This window comes from Heloderma suspectum, chromosome 1 (assembly GCF_057233095.1).
Source record: "Heloderma suspectum isolate Gila_16-S chromosome 1, 16-S_ref, whole genome shotgun sequence".
NCBI classification, from domain to species: domain Eukaryota; kingdom Metazoa; phylum Chordata; class Lepidosauria; order Squamata; family Helodermatidae; genus Heloderma; species Heloderma suspectum.
The window spans coordinates 130,136,142-130,161,209 of NC_139458.1; the positions used below are offsets into that span (position 1 = coordinate 130,136,142).

Genomic DNA, 25,068 nt, shown 5'->3' on the forward strand with positions numbered 1-25,068 from the left:
ATACTGGGAGTAGCAGGAGTGTGTGCGCGCGCGTTTTGTCACACACTCGTAACAGACCCATTCAAACGGAGTTAGTTTCAATGGGTCTTCTCTAGCAACAGATGACTAAGTCTGACTCCAACCCCGTGTTCTCTCCGTCAGCTCAGAGGCATTTCCCCCCAGTTTGGCAACACCGCCGAAGAGCGAGCTGGCAGCCCAAACATTGGCGGTTGCATGGCGACCAGGCAGTAGGAAGTAGTTTGCTGACGTTTCCCAGCAGTTTCCTTTTCAAGAAATCCCTGCGCAGTAAGTATGGCCTGGCGGCTTCGGCTAGTTAAGCTAAAATTTCGGAGGCCGGGGGGAGCGAGTGCGGGCGTGCCAAGCCTAATCGATTGCAGAACAAGAAGCCTGTCGTCACTATCCCCTCTCTATTTGGTCTAGGAGGAACAAGGATTGTTAAAAACAAACAAAAAGCAAGCTGCTGGTGGGAAGGTTACCCCTCTTTTCAAGCGACTGCTGCGTCGCAGCCTAGAAAGCTTTTTAGAACACAATCCTACGCATGTTTAGTCAGAAAAAAAGTCCTACACCTCCCAGAATGCTGGGAATTGTAGGGCTTTTTCCCGTCTAAACATGCGTAGGATTGCGTCTTTACTCCCCCCGCATTTCAAAGCCGCGGCGTCCCCTCGGCGTTCTCCGCTGTGCCGTCGTTTCGGGGGGGTTCCCGAGAAGTGTAAGTGCTGCGGGGCTTTATCCCGATCTCTCGAGGTAAACGAAAGAGGGTGCGGTTAGCAACAGGAGGAGATGAGACACAAATTCCAGTGCCGACGCATGAGGCTTGCAAAGCTGCATTAGGATGGAGGATGAGTCATTAGGAAATAGCCTGTCTGCTCCTGCTTGCGTTTCGGCGCTTTAGGATACAGTCTTGTAAAGGCAGCTCCTCTCCCCGAATAATGCCCGTAACGACACACACACGGTGCAAAATCTTTACCCACTGTATGTATTTCTTAAAGGTTTGTTTGTATGCTGCTGTTCAGCAAAGTTTCTAGGGCGGTTTATAAAAACAATCCTGAGAAAAGCTTCCAATTTGAAGCTTTCAAATTTCAGTGTCATTGAAATTTATTCCAATGACACTGTTTTCTGTAAGCTTCAGAAGAGCCCTCACTCCTGGATCAGACCAAAGGCGAATATAGTTGTTGTTGTTCAGTCGTTAAGTCGTGTCCAACTCTTGGTGACCCCATGGACCATAGCACGCCAGGCCTTCCTGTCCTCCGCTCTCTCCCGGAGTGTGCTGAAGTTCATATTCATTGCATTGGTGATGCTATCTGGCCATCTCATCCCCTGCTGTCCCCTTCTCCTTTTGCCTTCAGTCTTTCCCAGCATCAGGGTCTTTTCCAGGGAGTTTTCGCATTAGGTGGCCAAAATATTTGAGTTTCAGCATCTGCCCTTCCAATGAGCAGTCAGGGTTGATTTCCTTTAGGATGGACTGATTTGACCTCCTTGCAGTCCAGGGGACTCGTAAGAGTCTTCTCCAGCACCACAGTTCGAAAGCATCAATTCTTCGGCACTCAATCCTTTTCCTCATAGTGCCCAATCCCACAAGCAGAACATGAGTGCAACAGCACACTTCTATTCCAGTTCCCCAGCGAGGCATACCACCTCCAGTTCTGGAGGTAGCATACAGCCATCATGACTAATAGTGTGAAATAAGCATTTCAGTTTACCCAGGACCACTCAGTTGATCAGGCTGAGAGGTCTGGGATCGTATGAGGTGGAGAAGAACACGCACACAACCAGTGTAGATGAAAGAAAAGATTTATTTTTAAAAAGGAAATAAGCAAAAGTAGAACCTGCCCAGAGAGTTGCACGCTGTCTTAGGCTGAAGAGGTTACACACCTCTCAGGCACAAACTTGATTACAAACAAATCTCAGAGAGTTTCAGGCTCTCTGAAGCTCAAGACTGAAGAGGTTACATGCCTCTTAGGTACAAACTTAATTACAAAGAAATCTCAAAGAGTTTCAAGCCCTCCGAATCTCAAGAAGTTGCACGCCTCTTAGGTAAGAGCCCCAAACCAACAATCCTCAAGATGTTGCACCCTTCTCTGAGGCATAAGAGGTTGCACGCCTTTCAAGGTAGAAACTTGGTTACCCAAATGTGGTGCATTAAATGACTAAATATACAGTTAGCCTCTGTTTGTTGCTCAGCTCCAGATCAGTCCTACTGCCACAAATGGCCCACTGAGGCAACGATGATACAGTGTCAGCCAGGTCCAAGCCTAAGCCTGCTGTCTTATATCCTAAACCAAACGGTTAAGTATGACAGAATAAAGATAGCTGCGCCCATATCTAAGCCCTGGACAGTAAAATCCTTTCCCTGAATTTTACCCAACACATACTCACCACAATACTACCAAGTACTTGGCCAGAGCACTTAATACGTGTCCTGTGGATCGAGGGTACTGTTGGTATGTGCATATACAAATGATCCAGATGCAACCACACCCCTCCTGAACAATGGCAGATTCAGGGGTTTTATACTCTTTTTCCCTTGTTGGGGATCATGAGATCAAAGAGGGGTTCAGTATGATCTTTGCTGATAATACATCATGTTCCCAATTCCCAAGCTTGACATCTGTTGTAGACAGCCGGGCACCTCCTTCCGACTCCCCAACATCTCCATAATCATAAAGTGCTGTCCTTGTTATCAGAACATCTGCAGATATCCCTCTTTTATTGGCCCATATCCATCTTCTGTCACTGATACTTTGGCAATCTCCTGCACATACCAGAGCACCCTCATCTGGCCCTCCTGCAATAAAACTATTCACTCTCCATTCACACCTCCTCTTCCTGATCTGGGCTATTCACATGACATGGACTGGTTTAGAATGTTGACCTTTTAACATTTCATAGTGTTCTGAATTAACATTCAGATACAGATTACATCTCAGGATGTTTATAATTCAGGCTTGTATTCAGGGTCAAACTCTGAATTCTATTTCTTTTCATACCACATTTGTTACATTGCAGAAGAAAATAAGACTACATCAGGTGCCAGAAGTCCACAAGCTTATCTACTATGAGCAGGGAGAGAAGTTATAGATAGAAGCAATCTTTATTGACAAAAATTAAGTAAAGGTGGATTTAAGAAATAAGAGAAATTAATAAGAGCAATAATATAAGGGAAATATAAGTGGATATGAGGTGACAGTAGAAAGACAACGTGAAGAAAAATAGGAAAAATAAAATCACACTGTGTCAGTAGCCCTGAGTAGCTGTAAATTTGTCTAATCCCCTTATCAAGCAGGATAACTTTACTTTTCTACATCCTTAAAAATCAACCCCTGAACTTCGATCTCAGAGGGGGAAGAAAAAAGACGTTAGGCTGCAATCCTATGCCCACTTGCTTAAATGTATGCAACACTGAATTCAGTGAGACTTACTTCTTAGTAGACATGTATAGGATTGCACTGTTAATTTCACAGTGTAAGTACATACTTAGGCAATCCTATACTCACTTAACTGGGGGTATGCTCCATTGAACTCAGTGGGACTTCCTTCTCAGTAGACATGTATAAGACTGTGCTGCTATACCCCTATCCTGAACACATTTATTTGGGAGTATGTCCTCTTGATTTTAGTGGTGTATATTTTAAAGTGAATGGTTTAGGATTTTAATCACACAGCCCTATTCTGTGAATACTCTGAAGTAAGCCCTGCTGAATTCAGTGGGACTTGTTCGCATACAATAAGAGCCATAGGCGTCACCAGGCTAAAACTGACATACTGTTGATGCTGAACATTTTTCTTCAGCGTGTTTAGCCAGTCCCAATCATCCAGGTTAGATGGTTTGAACGATAGAAAAGAGGTAAAACAGGTTTGTGATAGCTTGAGAGTTAGCACAGCCTTGTGATACGGGGCTTGCCTGTGATGTAATGTCTCTTAGGGAAAAAAAGCTGGCCAAAGTTCATAGGTCCAAGGGCTGCATACACAAATAGGTTTGTGGCCTGGAGCTGAGATACACAGCCTGCTGCCCAACAGGTATCCCACAGACCTTTTCTCTGCATCTGCCTCCTGAGAGACTGTCTTTGTATCTGCAGGCAAATTTAGAATCAATGACTATTTCGCAGGAAGAAAATAATCTCAAATAAAATAAATTATTTAATTCACTTGCTCCCTGATCCAGATCATCCCAAACCAACAGAAAAAGGGGCTCCCCACCCCCAACCATTATTGTCATGCAGGGGAAGTTTCTTGGGCAGCGGGGGTGTTACAGCATGTGGGAAGGAGGGAGTGAACCCTTCCCTCCTCAGCCACAATGTCCCCTGAAATATGCTCCCTTCATGGCAATTAAGCTGAGAAAAATCTTTTCAGTTGGTACCACTGAATACTCAGGGCTTGGTGGCATAGATCTGGGGCCTTGAGAAATAGATTATGGTTGTATCCAATTTTGTTCTAACTTAGCCATATTCATTTCAGTGCGTCTACCCTACATAGGACTAACTTTGGATCCAACCCTCAATGTGTGAACTTCTTTAATTAAAAAGACATCATGTGGTTGAAATGTCTTGAGGTGATCTCAAAGTTCTACCTGTGCTGTTTGTTCTGTCACCGCTTGCTGTGTTGCAAGCATTAAATGTTGAACATGTGTGAACCAGCCCTTACTTCCATTAGTTTAAGATTGGGATTCAAACACTTCAAAGAGTTTGTACACTGTTTTTGTACAAGAGATTCTTGGAGGCTTGTGGGAAAGTGACATATCCCCTCACCTCCCATACGTGGATCAGCTAATAACTGGGAGACAAAGAGAACCAGGACAGTAGAATGTTCCAGATCACCTTTAGAAATGCATAGGAGGTTATAGCAGATTTTGCATGCAGAAACTTAGGCAGTGGAGCTGTCAAAGGGAAAATATTTGGGTCTTGGCTGCAGCAACTTTCCCCTGTAGGGCTGCAAAATTACTCAATGGGAGTAGGCCCCACTGAATTCGGTGAGATGTACTTCCCAAGTACATGCGTTTCTACACCTGTTGAGTTGCATGTCTGCATTCTAATCCTTGCAAAAGGTAGAGAAAGATCCATAGCTAATTGCCATCTTAGCCATCACCCCTAACTACTGCTTCATGAGATGGGCTGGGCCCTTGCCTCCTCCCTTCCAAGAGGCCATCAGAACTAACTGCTCTGTGAGGAAGAGCAAAGGAACATCTATCTGCTGTGGGGGTGTTATCTGGACCCCGCCCCAACCTTTCCTACCGCAGCTGGATTGACAAGATGCTGTTAGATTCCAACAAGGCCCCAGACGTCCGAGTCTTCATCCCACAAGGCCAAGAACTTCTGCCTGCATTACAGCCACTTCCAGGAAAGTCGGAATGGCAGAGAGCTTCAGCTATGGGGTGGAATAGACATATAATAAATGAAATGTTTCTTGGAGGCCTGCTGAGACCTGATTTTGAACTGCCAACTGCCCACAGCAGCAGGTTCATGTGCTCTGGGAGTAGTGGGATAATTTGGACCTCATCCCCCCACAGCCTTACTTTCCAGTGTTTCCATGTAGGGACTGACAAAACACTGTCAGATTTCTGCTAGGCCTGAGAAGGCCGAGACCTCATCCTGTGTAAGAAGGTGTTTGGCTTGTTGGAACTACCCATGCATATATGGTTCAACTATTACCTGAGTTTACTTATTCCCCCCCCCCTTTCCTAATCCCTTTTCTTTTTGTCTTGTGTGTGTTTTGAGATTGTAAACCCAAGGGCAGGGGCAGTCTTATTGCTGATCTTTGTAAGCAGCCTTTTTTTGGTGGAAGAGGGGTGTGTGTGTGTGTGTGTGTGAAAATGCTTTAGATAAATCAATAGTAGCTAGGAGATTAGAGGTGAGCCCTGAAGTTTTCTCCCTTAGCACTGCCTCTTTCCATTACAATATCTGAATTCCACCACAAGGCTAAAGAATAGCCCTCTGCTCTTCCCTAGAACAGGCTGTTGGGACAGGAACTAGATAGTGTGAAATTAATGCACAGCATCATCTTTGCTGGGAGCAGTTGCGAGAAGAGGAAGCTCTCAGGTTTCCTTCATGGATATTTTCAAAGAGTGGGTCAGGATTCACTGAGTACTGGTGAAAGTCACCAGCAGTGCCAGCACCAGGTTTTGGGAGGCCCTTGTGCAAGATGCTCTCAGTTGGCCTCCACCCTGAGTGGGTTCACCACTTTCTCACTTCTGTTCCCACTACCTCACTTACTCTCTCCCTCTGGGGCCATCTGGTACCACCACCCAGAGGGAGTGTGTAAGGCAAGTGAGGGAAGCAGCTCTATTTCCTCATCCTTGTCACTGCTTGCATGATCAGAGGGTAGGTGAACAGACAGTGACAGCATGGAGAAGCTGCAGCAGAGCCAGGAGGGTCTTGGCATTGGGAGTGGGCCCCTTATGGGTGGGGGAGCCTCAGTAGGTGCCTAATGATACCTACCCCTGGTGCTAGCCCTAGTCACCAGGCTATTTGGAATGGCTGTCGGAAGGAGGCTTTAAGAAGATACAAGAGAACAGGATGTGGGATTGATGGGTAGCAACAAACAAACTCACTTGAGGATCCCTCTTGGGTTTTTCTTTCTTTCTTAAAAAGGAGCTTCAGAAGCAGGACCTAATGTGGTGTAATTAATTAACTGCAGATTTTGAAAGTGGCTTGTACTAAAAGCTGGCTCTGGCAGCCTTTTGTTAAGTCTGAAATTGAAAATGTAGGTGAAGGGAAGAAAGACTAGAGAAGGAAGACAATACTGGTGTTCTATGGCCTGCATATCAGTTCTATTTTCTCATAGTGTTCTGGACAAATAAAGTGCTGGTTTTAGAATCACAGAATAGTAGGGTTGGAAGGGGCTTACAAGACCATCGAGTCCAACCCCCTGCTCAGTGCAGGAATCCAAGTCAGAGCAGCCCTGACAGATGGCTGTCCAGCCTTGTCTTGAATGCCTCCCTAGGTAGTTGGTTCCATTGTCCTTTTGCTGTAGCAGTCAGGACGTTTTTCCTGATGTTCATCCGGAATCTGGCTTCCTGTAACTTGAGCCCATTACAGGCTGTCCTCTAGTCTCATCCTCAAGTACCTGGAAATGGTTCCATAGTTCCACTGCTTCCACTGCTGCAGAGTGGCTTCTAGTTCTTTTGCTCCTGTCACCCTTTTCCAAGGAGTATCCTCTACTTCATTTTTCCTCGCCTCAGCATTTTCCTCTTCTGCCTCAGCTTGCTGTTGCTCTTCTGGCTTCTGTACGTTGCTTTGGTGTTGTAGTTCCACCGTTCTGTCCAAGAACTCTTTGTGTTCTCTTATTCCCTGGAGGGTTGACAGTCGCTGCTCCAGTCCTCTTACTTGTAACCTACCTGAAGTCAAGGGGACTTATTCTGTCCTGGGTAAATGTACATAGAACTGCTGAATTGTCATTTTAAATGGCTCTAACTCTTATATATTTAAGGCTGCAATCCACCCAATTACCTGGGACTGTCTGATTGAACTCAATGGGACTTACTGCAGAGTAGACATGGATAGGATTATGTTGCACAGCTGCAATCTATGTGGCACTGAATTTAAAGGTGAAACCATTTCCTAAAGTAAGTTGTGGAGAAAAAAATGTGAAAATGTCTGCCTTCCAGCACCAGGTTGTTAAGGTAAAACAAGACTTTGTCTGGACTTTTTCTTTTAATTTTTTTGCCCACTGTAGATGGCAATCTTGAGAGTTGAATTTTGGTAGTTTGGCAACCTACTATACCGTTTCCAGCTTTTGCCCTGGGAGGGCTCCTGTACTTTTAGCAGCTGTCAGTGCTAGGTAGACTTTCAACAGGCACAGCAGCAGCTTCTCCCAGTGTGGAGATGCAGTAATGAGAAAAGTTACGCCTGTTGAATGGCTGCCTGTCGCGCTTTTGGTTAAAAGCACGTGGCAATCCTACACCCCGGACGTAGGGCGAGAGAAAGGAACCCGAGCAAAGCGACGGCGAATGTCGTCAAAGTGCCTTCCTCCTGTGTCTTTAAAAGTGGGCCAGCCCGCAACGACGAATCCTTCCTCCGAAGGGAGCTCGTCGATGCGTCACCCGCTGTAGGTCTAAAATGGAGCAAGCGGCGCCGTTTCTGGGAAAATCTCACGCGGCCATTTGGGATGCGAGCAAGCCCGAACACAGCCTGCCCCACCTCGGCTGTGGGAGAAGGAATACAGGGCAGAATTGCTACAGCGGGCCACCCTTCGCGTCGCCGCCCACAAGAAGGGGCGCGGCTATGCCGATTGTGCAGGCGCCCCTCCGATGAGGCGGGGGCGGGTCAGCGGGGGAGAAAGTATTTATTGCGCGCAGGCCGGCGCGGCTGCGTTCGGCAAAGCGCGCTCGGTTTCGTCTCCTGGCCCGAGGACCCGGTAAGATCAGACCTTCATTTTCAGCCGCTCGTATTGCGTAGCATGCTGTGGTTCGCTTTTTATTTTATTTGAAAGGTGGTCTCGTGCATACTCGAGATCCAAGCAAATTCGGGGCCCAAACACCCATTACTTTAAATGCGTGGCTAGCAGGTATGTCTTTTGTTTTAATTATGTACTCTAGAGCAGGTATAGGGGGACGGTCTGAATGGTGAGAGCCCCCTGTTCCCCACCCTAGCGGCCCGATCCGGATCGGGGTTTGCGCCTAATCTACTGTAAAAATGAAAGAAAAAAAGGTGTGGCTGCTAGACACGCGTTTAAAGTAACGTCTGGTTCGGCCTTAGACCGGTGTTTTGGCAGGGGTTGGCAAGAACGCCAGTTTGGCCTTTGCAAACCAACTCCGGGGCTAGTCATCCTAACGCTGGAAAGGCGGAAACAGAATGGCGAAAAGTTCTCCATTTTCTTCCTTCGGAGTGTGGCGCTGCCCCAAAGTTACTCAGGGCTGATAGTTGCTCCTGCCTTGGGTGCTAACTTCTAATGAATGAATCTTTGCTCTCGGGTGTCGGGGAAAGAAACGCCATTCATTGCTATTTATAGTGATTGCTACGGTAAGAGCTCTTCACCCGCGACTTAAAATAGGATGACTTGACCGCATCCTACCCCAACCTGTTACTCTCCGGATATGTTGAAGTACAACTCCCAGCATCCCCCAGGCAGCCGGGAAAGGCTAATGAAACAATACCCTGAGCCAAGAGTATGCAGTGATGGTGACTCCGTTTTTCATATATATTTTTTATGTTCTGGAAGACTTCACAGGAGGCGTGAGTGGGGATGTTAGCTCATTAGGACAGGGGTGGCTTGTAACAGCAGCCTAGCCGGAAATCAATACGTTTCAGCACCACTGCACTTTTTCCTCCTGCTGTGGCAGGACAAACGCCACCAGTTGATCTCTCTGTGCTGCCAGTCATGCATTTGGTGATGCTGCTCTAGTTTCCAGAAGAGTGATGTTAAGTTCTGCCTAACTATAAACACCCTTGTTTTATGTTTTGTTTGCATTGTTCGACTGCTGGCAGCAGGCTTATTTTATGCTGTTTTGCGGGTGAAGGTGGTGTTCTAACTTTTTGTGGATTCTGCAATCCTTTTCAATTTGGAATGCTTGTGGAAGGTGATTCTCGCTGCCTATTGTCAGATGTTGCTCGTGTTCTAACATGGGAATTGAACTAAATGAGTTCTCTTTTAATTGTTTGTGGCATTCAAATGAAGTATTAAATAAAGATCCTGCTCCTAAAATCTTGACACATCCAAATCGTAGAGAAGAATGGACTGGGAGTTTAATTCAGTTTAGCCTGTTTTAGGGAATTGGAAGATTTGGGTCCCTTTGTTTTTTCCACTGAATACATAAGTCTTGTTGAAGTCAGCAGGGCTCCATACATGGCATTTTTTGACAGCTGAGAAAGCAAAGGACATAAATCACAATAAATGATGATCTGGAATGAGGATGGAAAGCTAAATTGCTGAAAGTGGGAGGGTGTGACATAACTTTAGAACAACTTTATCCAACCTGGTACCCAACAGATGTATTGGACTACAGCACCTGTCATCTCCAGTTAGCACAATGGGAGTTGTAGTCCAATACATCTGGAGGGCATCAGGTTGAGAAAGGTTGCTTTAGAGTATTCAGGATAATTTGCAAGCTTTTTGCAGGAAAATGGTTTAAGCTGGAAACATGGGCATGGGCACAGTTGGTGGCCCATACGGAACACCTCTTTTAGGGTGCAATCCTATGCATATTTAGACAGAGAAAAGTCCTACAACTCCCAGCATGCCTCAGCCAGCCATGTCTAAGCATGTATAGGTTTAGTATCCTTAGTATCCTTAACTACTTGCAGTAATTGTAGATGGTCAGTAGCTAGCTACTTTGGATTTTCTAGTATTTGGGAGTAACTATTCTAAGGCCAGATGCCTCCTCAAGACTTGAGAATCCCTTAGTCCTGGTGGCTTGCTACCAAAGAATATTTGAATTCAGGTTTGTAATAACATGAGTTCTCTTTACAAGTTGCTTTCCAGTTTGAAAAAGGTTAAATTTGAACACCTGGTGCACTTCATTCAAATTCTCCACTGTAAGCTGTGATGTATTATAACAGGCCAATGGCTTTTTACATCTGATGGCCAAACTATGCAATATGTAGGAGATGCATGAACAGTCACATGGATTTTTTAAACTGAAAAGCAGCATCAGAAGCTGTGCTCAAGATTTTAAAAAGTGGTAGGGGTTGGGGGTGCTTAACCCTGTCCCCTTCTGCTGTCTCAGATTCCTGATTCAAAATCATCCCTGACCCAGGGGGAAGGGGGGAAGATACAGGGTCCCCTATATCTTTCCCAGCTGTTCTTCTCTGCCACCCTTCTCTGAGGGTGGAGGTGATTTTAGCAGAGCAGGAAGGGAAAGGGCTAAGCACTACCTCCTCACTACCTCTTTCCATTCCTGATGGCTGCCTCCAGTGGCTGATTTGCATTTAAAAAGGGTGGGGGAGTTACACAGAACCTGTGTAGTTTGGCTCTAATCATAGGGACAGCATTTTGTAAGATCTGTTTAATGCTAGTAGGTATAGGGGCAACACAGTGTTAATGCCAATTGACTTTAATAACCCATGATATGCATCTGGAGAGAAAATAACTTCTCTCTGTTTCTGTGTTAGCTCAAATATTCAGAATTTTCTATGAAGCAAGATGGTGTGTAGAGCTAGTAAGTTTCTATGCTGGGCATTTGGGTTGGGCTTACTACAGCTGATGAAATGTGCTTTCTCTGCCAGCTCATCTGCTGTGAATCAGCTTTTGGGAAAGCCTCTTTGAGTTCACTTTGGCCCAAATAATAAGCTTGTCCCAAATTTAACTGGTACATTTCTTAGGGGGAAAAAACAGGAATTAGGTAGGTTTCTACCGAATTAAATGCTGAGCATTCCCAGGATTTGCTAGTAGCAGTGCCAGCCTGGTATGCCTGCAGAAATGGGGTATAACAATTCTTATCTGATCACAGTGTGTACACCTTGGAGAGACTGCAAGCAACATCAGAAGCCCTGGCATAGGACTAGCCTTGGGACCCAACCACACGTGGTGTGTGCGATCTGTGACAGGAGGATCTTGTGACTTCTGACACTTTAAAACAGGCATGGGGGAGGGGGGTTAACCCTTCTCCCTGTTCCCCAGTCTAAATCAGCTCCACCAAAGCTGTAATTAGCCCTGCAGGGTGGGGAATTAATGGTGTGCAGGGCTAATAGTAGCTTTGACAGGTGATTTGGATCAGGGAAATTGGGGTGAGGGTAGAGATGTAAAATCTCTCAAAATTTTGAAGCCATGAGGAAAAACACAATTTTTTCCCAGGCTTTTCTGGCAAAAAAATGGAAATTTGGGGGAAAATAGAATAATAAGCAATACTTATTTTTGTAGCACTCTTTACAGATCTAAAGTCACTTTGTTGCTTTAGGGCAGCCTTACCCAACCTGGTGCTCTCCAGATATTTTGTACTTCAGCTCCTGTCAGCCTCAGGCAGCATGGCCACTGGTTAGGAATGCTGGGCATTGGAGTCCAAAACATCTCTAGGGCACCAGGTTGAGGAAGGTCACTTTATTCCATATTACATTTTATTACATAGTTTTTAGAAAGCAATTTAGGGGAGTAAAGGCTTGATAACAATTTATAAATACTTTGTCTTCGATTCTAAACAAATATTTCATAATCCAAAGCTGTTCAATTTTTCCAGTTTTGGGGGGTGGGGGGAAACAGTCCTTGGAAAAACCAGTTTTTTTCCAGGCCTTCACATGTCTAGGTGAGGGGTTAAAAACCCTTCGCTCAGTATTGCTGTTCTGTTACGGATTTAGCCTTTGAGTGTTTTCAAACTATAGTTCCAGTATTTAGGAAGCCTTTGGCTGCCAGTTAATTTTCTGTGCATGTTTGGACAGAGAAAAGGCCTGGGAGTTGTAGGCCTTTTCTCTGTCTAAACATGCATAGGATTGCATCCTAATATACTTAAAACAAAGCACACCCCAAAAATTGTTCTAGGTAGGCTCAAGTTTTGGTTTTGTACTAACAAGAATGAGTTTGATCCATTTTTCATTTCTGTTAATTAAAATATAACTTGAAAATATCTGAAAATATTCACTACTATGTCATTAAGAATTCAGAGTTATAAATAAGTAAAAAGTAGTAATTGTATTAAAGGAAAGACACACACAGACACAAGCAGGTTTACAATGAATTCTGGGTAACATTTTACTTCAAATTCTGGGACTATTACTTTAAAATCCTAAAACGGTGCACTTCAGAGGGTCTCCTCTAACAAATGTGGTAAGACCGGCTGCCTGCAGATAACCAAACTATTGCCCAATTCATGTGTGCGCTGTAGAATTGTTCCAGAAACTCCTGTTAGGCAAAGTCTTCTTTGGGTTAAGTTGCAAGTGACCACAAAAGGGTCTTTCGGTGCAGGGGCTCTTTAGCAAGGCCTGGTGTCTGTTGAGAAATTCTGCCTTGCAGCTAAGAAGGCTGTAAGTGCTGTAGACAACAAAGAACCACAAAGGCAGTAGTTCAGATGGGCTTTTTTGTTTTTTATGGAGAAATAATGCCTCTCCCCTCATTTCCTCTCCAGCCGTTGCTTCAAAAATGGACCTTGACATCCAGTGTGAAGAAATGAGTGAGACCAAATGGAAAGAACTTATGCCATCCCTGAACCAGTCCAAGACCATTAGGTAAGTAAAATTTCTGTGTGTGAGGTAGTTGTTAGTCTGACAACTACATGACCTGCAGATGTTTCTCACAGGATGTCATAGTTGCTGGGGGCAGGGGGGCGCCCTCTTTTTCTCTAGCAAGCTTTTAAAGAACAATAAAACTATTGTGGTTCTCCTTCCCGTATATATGTTGTGATGCATCTCAAGCACTGTCTTGTAAATCTGCTTTAGCTGCTGAGGCACAAGTAGTAGTTTTTGCTTAAATAACTGCTACAGGTTCTGTCAGTGTAGATTGGCCACCCTTGGAACTGGAATTTCCTTCCCTATCATGCAAGTTCTCCTTGTTTAAGGGAAGTGACCAAGTTGGCATTTCAGTCTGGGATGGGCAGAGGTCAATCCTGGTTTTTGGATGCTGCCCACAACTAGCAATCTATCAGCTGCTGGTGCCAGTCTGAACGAATTCTGTATGTGTAAACTAGTCTTCGGTTTCAGGACTGTCCTAATTACCCATTGCACTGCTTGAAAGAGGCAAGAGAACTGCCGCTAATTTAAAACACCCACCCATATGCATTCTTAACTTTGGCACATCTTGTGTGCTAAATTTGCAACGTTACAAATAACAGGGTTTTTTTAGCCAATATATTAGATTTTATTCAAATGATTCAAATATTCTGGAAGTCTTCTAATGCAACTTAGGAGGAAAGAGTGTCATGGATGATAAACACTTCACTCAACTAGTTTGTTAGAGTTCATTCTTCTCTCTCCTTCTCAGGCTGGATGACTGCAGTCTGTCAGCCAGTAATTGTAAAGATATCTCCTCTATTCTGGGGACCAACCAAACGTTGACCGAGCTGAAGCTGGACAACAATGAACTGGGAGACGCTGGTGTGGACTTGCTGTGCAAGGGATTGCTGAATTCAAGTTGTAAGCTTCAGAAACTATGGTAAATCCCCTATAATCCATAGTGGCTTAAGTTGCATTAGATCAGGGGTGGGCTACTTGTGGGCCTCCTGATGTTGTTGGCCTACAGCTCCTGTCAGCCCTAGTCAGGATAGCCAATGGTGAGGGATGATGGGAGTTGTTGGCCAAAACATCTGGAGGGACACAAGTTGTCCACCCCTGCATTAGATGACGTTCTCCACATCTACAGTGCCATTGCTTTCAATGTTGTCCCCTTCTAAAATTGGCTAAGCAAGTGGCTCAGGATTTCTCCCTGGCTTAGAGTAAATTCTCAGTCTGATTCATCTTCCATTATTGTTGAATAACTCTGGCCTCTCTACTTACATTCTTGACATCGAGTTGCCACTGAATGAGATTTTCTGGACTAGGTGACCTCTACTAGCCTACAGTCAAATGATTTGCTGAGGCCAACAGGCACAGTGATGCGGAAATCTTTGTGGTTTGCCCCATTCCCAGCATTGCACTGAAAGGGTGGCCCTGTTTTGCACATTCTTAAGACCACCATACTGACACTTCATTCACCTTTGCAACAGTCCCCTAGGATAGTCACAGGACTCGGGTTCAGAGAGCTAAAATAGAGATGAGAAAAGAGTTCCAGTTCTCCCACCTCCAAAAGATCACACTTGCTTCTGGGTTTTTCCCATGTGGCAATGACAGGACTTGTGCAACCACTGCTCAATTGGGAGGGATGGGAATTCTGCACTTAGTGCAAGGGTGGGGAACATGTGGTTCTCCTAATGTTTTGGACTGCGACACCCATCAGCCCTAGCCAGCATAGTCAACAGTTACGGATGATGGGTGTTGCAAACCAACAACATCTAGAGGGCGAGACATTCCCCATCCCGCTTCTCTGACAACTGAAACAGCCTGTTCTAGTTTTAGCACCTGCACATTAAAGATCTCTTTGGAAAGCTGCTTCTGATCAAATGAGCCTGGGATTTCCAGTCTTAAAATGGCAATTGCTGCCTTCCTGTGGCCTGCTGGCTTCATGACTAAAGTGCTGCCACTTGATCTGGGCTGCCCTGGTGGAATCTTAATGTGATGGCAGTTCTTTTCCGTCACAGAACAAAGCTGTAACAGATCGTTGCTTGATTGCCTGATGAATAGCGTGCTGGAGGAGATGATGTCTCCAGCTATGGGGCGGAGGAGTGCCGAGGGCTGCCCTCCTCTGTCCTTCCTAGGAACGTAGGAAGCTGGCTTCTGCCGAGTCAGACCAAGGCTCCTTCTAGCTCAGTATTGCCTACGGCAGCCTTCCCCAGCCTGGTGCCCTCCAGATGTTTTGGACTACGACTTCCAGTATTCCTGAACATTGGCCATGCTGGCTGAGGCTGATGGCAGCTGAAGTCCAAAACATCTGGAAGGGACCAGGGTGGGGAAGGCTGATAAACATGGACTGGCAGCACCGCCTGTCCAGATGTTCAGCCAGGAGTCTTTCCCAGCTGTCCTGGAGGTGCCAGGAATGGATCCTGGGACCTTCTGCATGCGAAGCTGGGGCTTCTTGTGTTACATCTCATGAAAGGCAACAACACTTCTAGACGAATGTTGCCAGTCCATGAATCCATCAGGCATAAACCCACGGGAAAAGTCTTAGCAGCAGTGACGGGCCCGAAATCGCCCAGTGAGCTTCATGGCCGAGCAAGGCTTCGAACCTGGGTCTCCTCAGTCCAACATTCTAACCACTACACCACACTGGCTCTCAACTCTCAGAAGCCCCTGCCAGCATGGCTAATGGTCAGGTATGCTGGGAGTTGAAGTCCAAAACATCTGGAGATCTGTTTCCTGCCTACCCCTGCCCTAGAGCAGGGATGGGCAACTTGTGGCCCTCCGGGTGTTTCTGGACTCCAAAATCCTGGCCAGCAGGGATGGTGGAAGTTGTGGTCCAATGACCTCTGGAGGGCCGCAGGTTTCCTGCCCATGGCCTGGAGCGTCAGTATCATCTGCAGAGAGTTTCTAGGTACTGGTATGTCCCTGCAAGTGGAAGATATAGTCAATACCCGAAAATGGCAACTTCTAGGAAGGCTCACTTTGTTCTGAATTGTTGTTCCAGCTTGCGGAACTGCAGCCTCACTAAAGCCTGCTGCGAGAGTCTCCGTGCTGTGCTCAGTAGCAAACCCTGTCTGACTGAGCTACACCTGGGCGACAACAACTTGGGCACAGCAGGAGCTAAAGTCTTGTGCCAGGGACTTCTGGATCCACGCTGCCAACTGGAGAACCTTCAGTAAGTGACTACGAGATTTGTTAGCATATATGGGTTGAAAAGATTTCCCAAGAGAGAAAGCATCCCTTTTTCTAAAAGTCTGGTGTGGGTCATTGTGGTAAATGGGCCTTTTTTGTGGAGTTGGGCAAAACAGCGGAGATTAATAATGAACAAAAAAAAAACCTTTCCCATGCAAGAAATTTTAACTGAAGTGGCTTGTAATGCTACATGCCATATATTATTTCTGTAGTGCTTCTCTCCCCCCCCCCCCCAATGTATACATAGCATTTCTAAGGACATTAAAAACCCAGATACATACATAAAAACCCAGATACATATATAGCAGAGCTGGTACAGGTGAAAAACTAAATGTGTAGTTCTAGACCAGCCTTCCCCAACGTGGGTGCCTTTCAGATGTATTGACCCATAGATCGCATAATCCCCAGCCATGCTGGTTGGGGATGATGGGCATTGTAGGCCACCACACATGGAGGATACCACATCAGGGAAGGGTACCCTGGATGTATGTTCAGAGAGAGGAAAATTGAAGCATGGGTTTGAATCCTTAAGGCAAGAAGAACCTGACTCCTAATTGTGGGACACCTCCTCCCTCTTCTGTTCTCCCACAGGCTGGAGTACTGTGAACTCTCAGCAGCGAACGTGGAGGCGCTCTGCTCCCTGCTGCGCACCAAGCCGTCTCTGAAAGAGCTCAACCTGAGCAACAACAAGTTTGGGGATGCAGGAGTGACACTTCTCTGCCAAAGCATGCTGGACCCCAACTGTAACCTGCGGTCACTGCAGTAAGTTACGGCTTAGCCCTGCTTGGGGACCCTGTGGCTTGGCTTGGGGTTGCGTCAAAGGTCATGTATGCCTTGCCGATGACGGAAGTGGCTTTTCATAGGCAAGGCTTGGGGTCGTCCTGAGCTCTTACTGTCTTGGGCAAGGCCAGACATTGCTGTTCTCTCTGCAGTCTACAGTTGCAACATGATCTTGTGTCTGAAGTGAGTGACCGCTGCTCTGTGATTCAGCAGGAGCTGCGTTAATTGATATCTGTCATTGGAACATAAGCTCTTAAACCCAATGGGGTTGAGGCGAACATCTCCAAGCTGTCCCTGCAACTCCCCAGGCACCTGATGGATGAATGTAAAAGCTTGCTTGCCCAACCTCTGTGCTTATGACTGGTGTAGAAGGAGGGTTGCCATAACCTAATTTGTGTAGGTTCCAGTTAGGATATTAAAGAGCACAGAGGGCCTATGAAAGCCAGTTTCGGGTGCCACCTCTGCATGGCACTGTTCTGGAACCTCGGTCTTTATCTGTTAGTGGAGCCATTTCCTCATGTCATGAATGCCTTGTCCATTAACTTACTGGTCCCAGTAAAGCGTATCTTCTTTATGTTGTTCCATCTCTCTGAGAAGATGGATTCTGCTTTATTAGGTGACTCCTTTGCATCAAATGGACCCAGTTCCTAAGAGCAGATTGACAATGGAGTAAAACAGCTCCTTGCTTCCACCTCTGTAAATGTGACCCTTAAAGTGGAAGTCCAGGCAGCTCATGTGACTTTATCAAATGCAAGTGCGGCTGTATGATATCTCACCATGAGATATCCTGTAAGGCTGATTTGATGCTTCTTCTGAGAATAATCCATTGGGGCAGGGAGTGCCATGTTTCTTGATGCAGTGTTACTGGAGAAGGCTTTGAGGCAAACTCTTGCAGCGCTCGTTAGACCTCCAAGGAAATCCCCAGCAGCCAAAGAAACGGCAGCTTGGGGGAAGTCAAAATGGCATGCGTCTCTGCTAGTGGGTGGCAGCTACGGCGGCAGAGCTGAATAAAACTCTATTGGTGGTAAGCTGTCTGATGAAATTATGCTCAACATTATTCTCGGCTTCTTGTTTTCTGCAGCTTAGAGAACTGTGACTTCACAGCTGCTAGCTGCGAGGACCTGAGTGCTGTCCTCAGTGCAAAGCCCTCTTTGACAGAGCTCTGCATAGGCGAGAACAAGATTGGGGACGCAGGCGTAGCAGTCCTATGCCAGGGTGTGCTGAAGCCAAACTGCAAAATAGAAAAGCTGTGGTAAGTGCCTTATCCAGAGCAAGAGCTTGTCGAATGCAGGTGGTCGCAGAGCAGAGTCTTGGCTCATGCCAGAGTTCCTCTGTTGGCATGAGCCAAGAACTCCTAGGAAGTGGGTTATGGTACCCGGGTGGATAGACAGGCTGCCAGAACCAGGTGTTGCAGGCAATGGAACAATTAGTCCAGGAGCCAGGCCTGTCTGTCTGTTATTAACATTTATATACCACCTTATCTGCTAAAAAGCCATCAAGACAGGAGTTTAAAAACACTTAAAACATTAAAACTACACCTTTTGAAAGGCTAAATTGAAAAGATGCCTCTTTATACCCTTTCTAAAGGCCAAGAGAGTGGGGCCAATCATTGTTCTAGAGGGAGCACATTCCCAAGTTTGGGAGCAACACAGGAGAAAGTTCTGTCAGGCCTGCCTGACAAAGGGTCCTCTGTGGGTAAGGGCCCACTCAAAAGGGCCTCTCCTGCAGATCTTAATTTAACCCAGTGGAGGCTGGTCACTCCAATATCAGTGGGGTGATGAACCTGCTCCGGGTTTCAGTCAGAACTCTAAAGGAGCTATCCAAGGTGTTGAAGCACCCTGGATAGCTCCTTCAGAGTTCTGACTGAAACCCAGAGCAGATTCAGCACCACACTGACATCGGAGCCACCAGCCTCCACTGCATATGTCTGACCCTAAAAGCTTCGATCACTGTTTGTTAGCATGCATAGATACAGAACTTGGATTTGCAACACTTATTCCCACAAACCTGTTTTTTCCCCTTGGAAAATGGGCAAGTGAGAATTATTGATAAAGACTGCAAAGATTTCATTCCATGTGTAAATCATATTTTTCCAGACAAGTATTACTAGTATTCCATTCCATCAGCATTCCCCAACGTAGTGCCTCCCCAGTGGATTGGACTACAACTCCCAACATCCCCAGCCAGTATTTCATTCACTAGGCTTATTTGTTGTAAAAATGCATTTCCTAGGGATAGCCACAGGCTTATGTGAATATGGGTCGTAAATCCAAATTCCAACGCACTTGTTTAGGTAAACAGTCATCACACCTTTCAGGCTGAGGCACATTGGCAAATGGACTATGTTCCTGGTCTGGGTTCATTTGGCTAACACCAGGCTTCGGTTCTAGGTCATACACATGTTTTCTTGGACATCTCTGCTATGTCTGCTTAATGCAAATGAAAGATGTGATTCTTAGGAGGGTAACCTCATCTGTGATGACCTGTCTTAATACAACCTCTACCAACTTTGTGTGGACTATAGGAGTCTCAAATGGTTCACACGACTGGTATCTGATCTCTAACACTTCTCAGCATTTACCCTTGTGCCTGGGCTGTTGCCAATGCCTCGATTACTGTTTCAGGTTATGGGAATGCAACATATTGGCTCCTGGCTGCAAGGAGCTCTCCAATATCATTGGTAACAAAGAGACTCTCCGGGAGATGAGCCTGATCGGAAATGATATGAAAGATGAAGGAATGGACTTCTTATGTCAAGGGCTGAAGAATCCAAACACTAAACTCCAGTCGCTATGGTAAGTACTTGGTGGCTTCCTTTGCTGCTGCTTTCTTGGCCAGTAAGTGCGACAAGTAACACTGCTTAACAGGATGGCCCTATAGCTCAGGGTAGGTGATTAGTGGCACAGTCCAGCTTCAAGGGGCATCTTTGATGACCGTCCTGCCTGGCTTCTGATTCGAAGACTCTCCCTAGGCAACTTCTCTCCAGCAAATCAAGTTGCAGGCAAAAAGGGCTCCTTAACCCGCTCCTCCCTAGCGTCAGTTATACCAGCCTTCCACAACCTGGCGCCCTCCAGATGCATCTGACTGGCTGGAGATGATGAGCATTGTATTCCAACTCATCTGGGGGGTGCCAGGTTAGGCAAGGCCTATACCAAAGCTCTGTCAAGGTTTCCTATTTTCATGCTCCTCTGTTACTTGTTCCAGCTGAGGCATAGGCCAAGTGGCATGAGTGGCTGAGGTACATAGAAAGGGGGGCTCTGTCAGCTTCAGAAGAGGAGAAAAAAGAGCCACTTATGTTCTTGGCCTGTGTGAGAAGTGGGGAGGGAGGGGATGGAAGAAATGTTTCTGGCCCTTCAGCCTTTTGTTTAGTATAGTCCTCATTGAGAATTAGCTGCTGATCATCCCAAAGAAATGATTGACTTCTGGGAAAGCAAAAATAATCCTAGATGCTGGTGAAGACCAACTGAATTGCAAAGTGTCAGGATGGTAAGCGATGCTCTTATTTGTTTACCTTAGGTTAAGAGAATGTGGTTTGACTACAGCCTGTTGCAAGAATGTTAGCTCTGCTCTCGCTGTGAACGGTATCTTGAAAGAGCTGCATGTAGGTTTCAATAAACTTGGCGATGAAGGGGTGATTCAGCTCTGTGAAGGAGTGATGAACCCTGGCTGCAACCTACAGTCCCTCTGGTAAGTGACCCTCCAGAATTCTGTTGCCTTATGAACACTAAGCAAAAGGGCGTTACTTGCAAGTATCTCAAGCCAAGAACTCCTGTTCAGGTTGCAGCGGGCAATCCAATGTAAGCTGCTTCGCCTGGGATGCAGATGCCATCCTTAGCACATCTCTTCCATGGACGCACCCTGTATAGTTACTGACTACCATAAAAAGGGGCTTCTGATTGAAGGTTTAATGTTAGGGTAAACTAAAGGGCTGAAGGTTCCTTCCTGGGAACAGACGTTTCATCTTCCTTCTGAAGGAGAAGAATTAGCATTAAAGTAGCTCTTGTTAAATGTTCTGAAGTGATTCCTTCAAATAAAGCTGCTTCTACTGAACTATTAGATTAGACAAATTTGCATTTTGGATGACTTAATGGGTATTGACCTGGGCCAGCTTTCCCCAGCCTGGTGCCTTCCCAGTGTTGGACTACAAGTCCCATAATCCCCAACTGGCATGGCCAATGAAGAGACTACGGTTCATAGTCTCTACTCTGGTTAGCTTCCAAGACAAAACATACGTTAAGGGCACAGTTCTGTCGATTGTGCCCTTGGTGATCGGAAGCCCCTGAACCCGGAGGCATCTGTTCATCCAATACCAGGTGGGAGGAGTTGCAGGGGTGATCTTCACCTTCCCATCCTCCCGCCCTGCATTTGTCGCTAGACGGGCTTTTTGCCCATCTAAGGAAGGTGTTTCAGAGGGGGGGAGGGAAGGAGGCTGCAAGAGGCTTGGGATAACTTGCATCTCAGCCTCACATTCTTCTCCCTGCCCACTGTAATGCCCACTTTCCCCCACCTCTGAGGTCAGGTTTCCAACCTCAGAAAGGCAGTGGGTCTGAAGACCAGATGAAGAAGTTTACAAATCATAAAATGGCGGAGGCTTGGTTGAATGTTAAAATGCATGAGAACTGTCACAATTCCATGAAATGGAATTTCTAAACAAGTACTGTTAACTGCTTGTGTGTAGCTTTCATGATCTAGGCTAACCCAGAAGAAATGATTTTATACATATTTCTTTACCTTTATGTATTCTTTTATTTTTTTCTTTTCTCTTTATGTTTCTTCTATTTTATATTTTAAAATAGACAAAGTATCTAGTATAAAAATATTATTGACTGTTGAAGATTCATCTTAAGTTTTATTACTATACAATACTATATTCTCCCTTTTGGATTATTATTATTACTAATCAGGCTTTTGGGAATGAGGTGTAGAACTGTTGCGTCGATATAAAAGATTGTTTTACTAGATTGTATAATAGATATAGTTTTTTAAAATAGAATACCATTGGAGTTTGGGAGATGTTGGAGTTTAAATTCAATTCTTAAGGGGTGGAGAGGGGGAGAGGGGGAGGGAAGGGGAAAGACTTGTTTCTTTTTTCTTGACTCCCTTTCTTCCTCTCCTTTCTTTTTCTTTTTTCCTTCTTCTCTTTCTGTTATTATGGTGTCCTAACTAAAATATTGTATGGATGAGAATTGAAGTATTGAGAAGGTTGTTGGTAATTTTGGTAGTGTTTATAGAGATAAAATAAATAAAAATATATTCCAAAAAAAAAGAAGAAAGGCAGTGGGCACAGCTCTCTCCACGCTGGCTGCAAGGGGGAGGGGGTCAGAACTCCAGCTCCCCCTTCTGAGGTCAGAGTGCTGTCTCTGACCTTGGAAGGATTTTGCAAACAATTTTAGCTAGCCCCATTCATGACATTCTGCTGTGATTTCCAACTGGGTAGAGGTGTGTCCAATAGCAGGCATACCCCTCGCAGCTGTCTCAACGGAAACTCAACACAGATGTGCACCACACTCCTGCAAAAGTGTTGCGCAAGTAAAGTTGTGTCATTGGTGGTACAACACTGATTTTATACTTAAATATATTGGCTGTTTTCCCACCCTCAAACAACAGCCCACCAGTGGCTTATGGAAAAGAGTAAATACGTTGTAAGAGGAGCTGCATGGAGAGTTTGGCTCTTAAAAGCCCAATCCTGTACATGCCTACTCAAAAGTAAGTCTGATTAAGTTGAATGGGGCTTGCTTCCAGGTAAGTAGGTACCGGATTGCAGCCTAACTGGACTTATTTAGCAACAGTATTACTGTAGTTGGGAAGGGCGTGGCACCTTCTCAGCAGTTGTCTGAACAAATAGGGGGAAAGTTTATGTTTTTCCACATAAATGCAACACTTGCCTGAATGCCTCTGTGCAGAAATGCACACTAAAATCCTAAAGGACTACTGCCAATGCATGTAAAATGTGTTTTCCAAAAGCCATTCCGCATCTGAGGCTCTTGTTTTTATTGCCTTATGAGCCGCTGTTGTGCATGCCTAAAACGTGTCAATTGCCTAAGGTGCTGGAGATGTCTATAGGAACAAAGCACCCACAAGGCTAAGGGGTAGAGATGTGAAATAATTCCCTTGTGTTTGTGGATTCAGTGTGTCCCATGTTCTGAGGAGATTACTGCAGGCACATGGCTCAGTTGTGGATATTGCTCATTCTTATTCTGACCCCTTCTTAGGTTGGGACAATCAGATCTCACCGCTGCTTGCTGTGATAAGCTTGCCACAGTCATCACTGGAAAACCATCTCTCAAAGAACTTGATGTCAGCTACAGCCAGATAGGAGATGAAGGTGCACGTAAGCTCTGCGAAGCAGTGAAAAATCCGAACTCTCACCTGAATTATTTAATGTAAGTGACTCCCCTTCATGAGGGTCTAAGAATCAGAGAAACAGGGAGAGGTGGGTGGGATCAAGGAGCAATTTCAGAGATGCAGAACAGGATATAGTAAAGGATATAACTACATTCTGATTTTAAATGGTGTATGACATTCTAGGGCTGGCTCTGGAAATGCCTCCATTGCATTTGAAGCCAGTCTGTAGTTTACTCCTGAATGATCAGCCATCAGGGCTGGTCCTGCCATTAGGTGGAGTGAAGCGGTGTCCTCAGGCGGTAGATGTTCAGGGACAGGGATTGGCGGCAATGTGTTGTAGGACCCACCTGTGTGTGCAACACAGTCTTCCCTGTACTCCCTCAGCTAGCCTCCTGCCCTCTGGTGCAGTGGAGGATGTTGTCCCATTGGCAGTGTCAAAATAAGTTTCAGCTACCAGCCCAACCAGTTTCTGTGCATGGAATGGGAGTGGGGGCGCCATCCTGTCTTCTGCCTCAGGCAAGAAAGTATCTTGGCCTGGCCTGTCTGCCGTTGTTGCAAGCATTCCAGGAAGAAGCAGCAGTTCAGAGAAGCCCTGACCGACTTACATAGGCACATAGGAAGCTGATTTATACTGAGTCAAGCCATTGGTCCATCTAGCCCAGTATTGTCGAGATCTTGATACTGTCTCTTGAAAGCTACGGTATTTCCTTGGTATAAATTGGAAGCAAAATTGCCCTAAGATATGGATCCTTCGGAAATATGGGTCTGATTATCTGGAACAGCCATGTCTTAACATCGGAGAGAGGTTGACTTGAATTACTGGCATTGTGGTGGCCAGGCTGCTTGCCTCCGTACAATGGGATGCCCCTGCAGGAGTAGTGCTGCCACTGACCTTTATTATATAGTTTATGCTGGTGAAATGTCATCTACGTTAGCCATAGTGCAGCGCTGGATGCTGTCTGGTACCAGTAATGCCTGAATGCTATTCTGTACGCTGTAGTGATGCTAACCTGAACTGAATTCTCTTGCAGTTTGTATGATACTTACTGGAGCTCTGAAGTGGATGGTGAACTGAAGGCCCTGGAAGGGTTGAAGCCTGGATTTAAAGTGGTTACATGAGTGGTGTGGCCTCGCTGTGGCCATGTCTGCTGCCTCTTCTTCTGTCGGGATTCTTTTTGTAAACCAAGCTAGCAGCCCATATGATGGACTGCATTACGATTCTAAACGCATGGACTTGCCAAATGTGGCATGCCTAGAAACCACATTCGAAACTAGGAATGTACGGGCACCTCAGTGGTGAGGCAGCTGCTGAGGAAAATTCTGGAATATCTGCTCGGTCCAGGCTTATATATAAATTGATAAAAAGATGTTGGTGGGTTTTCTGCCATTCAGGAAATGGGAAGAGCAGCCCAAAGTGGAATACATCCCTTGCTGCCTGTTGTAGAGCAATAATGTTTATGATAATTCAGATTATTCCTAAAGGAGGGTATATATTGGAAGCATTTAGATAGGATGAATATGGGATAATGCTCATTTTTATTGGCAAAGTAAGGATGCGACATGTGCCTTCCCCCCTAAACATCGATGATTTCTGCTGAAAGTGCAACAAGTGAACTTCCTGTACCTTGATCAGCATCTGTAGCTCTGTAGAAACCTAAATAAAATTTGCTTGCAAAGAGCTTAT

The 25,068-nt window shown here is 45.6% G+C and overlaps 1 protein-coding gene across 2 annotated transcripts; it reads left to right on the plus strand.

Moving 5' to 3' along the window:
- Positions 1–257: 257 nt before the first annotated feature.
- LOC146357862 (ribonuclease inhibitor-like) lies at positions 258–25,068 on the plus strand. Of its 2 annotated transcripts, none has more exons than XM_084856987.1 (10): positions 258–285; positions 12,986–13,085; positions 13,837–14,007; positions 16,072–16,242; positions 16,851–17,021; positions 18,121–18,291; positions 19,664–19,834; positions 20,556–20,726; positions 23,252–23,422; positions 24,416–25,068. In XM_084856987.1, the coding sequence occupies exons 2-10, from the start codon at positions 13,000–13,002 to the stop codon at positions 24,501–24,503; spliced, it is 1,371 nt and encodes a 456-aa protein (XP_084713113.1). In that variant the 5' UTR covers positions 258–285; positions 12,986–12,999; the 3' UTR covers positions 24,504–25,068. The 2 variants fall into 2 exon arrangements, with proteins under 2 accessions (XP_084713113.1, XP_084713123.1); XM_084856997.1 differs by lacking the exon at positions 258–285 and adding an exon at positions 8,245–8,349.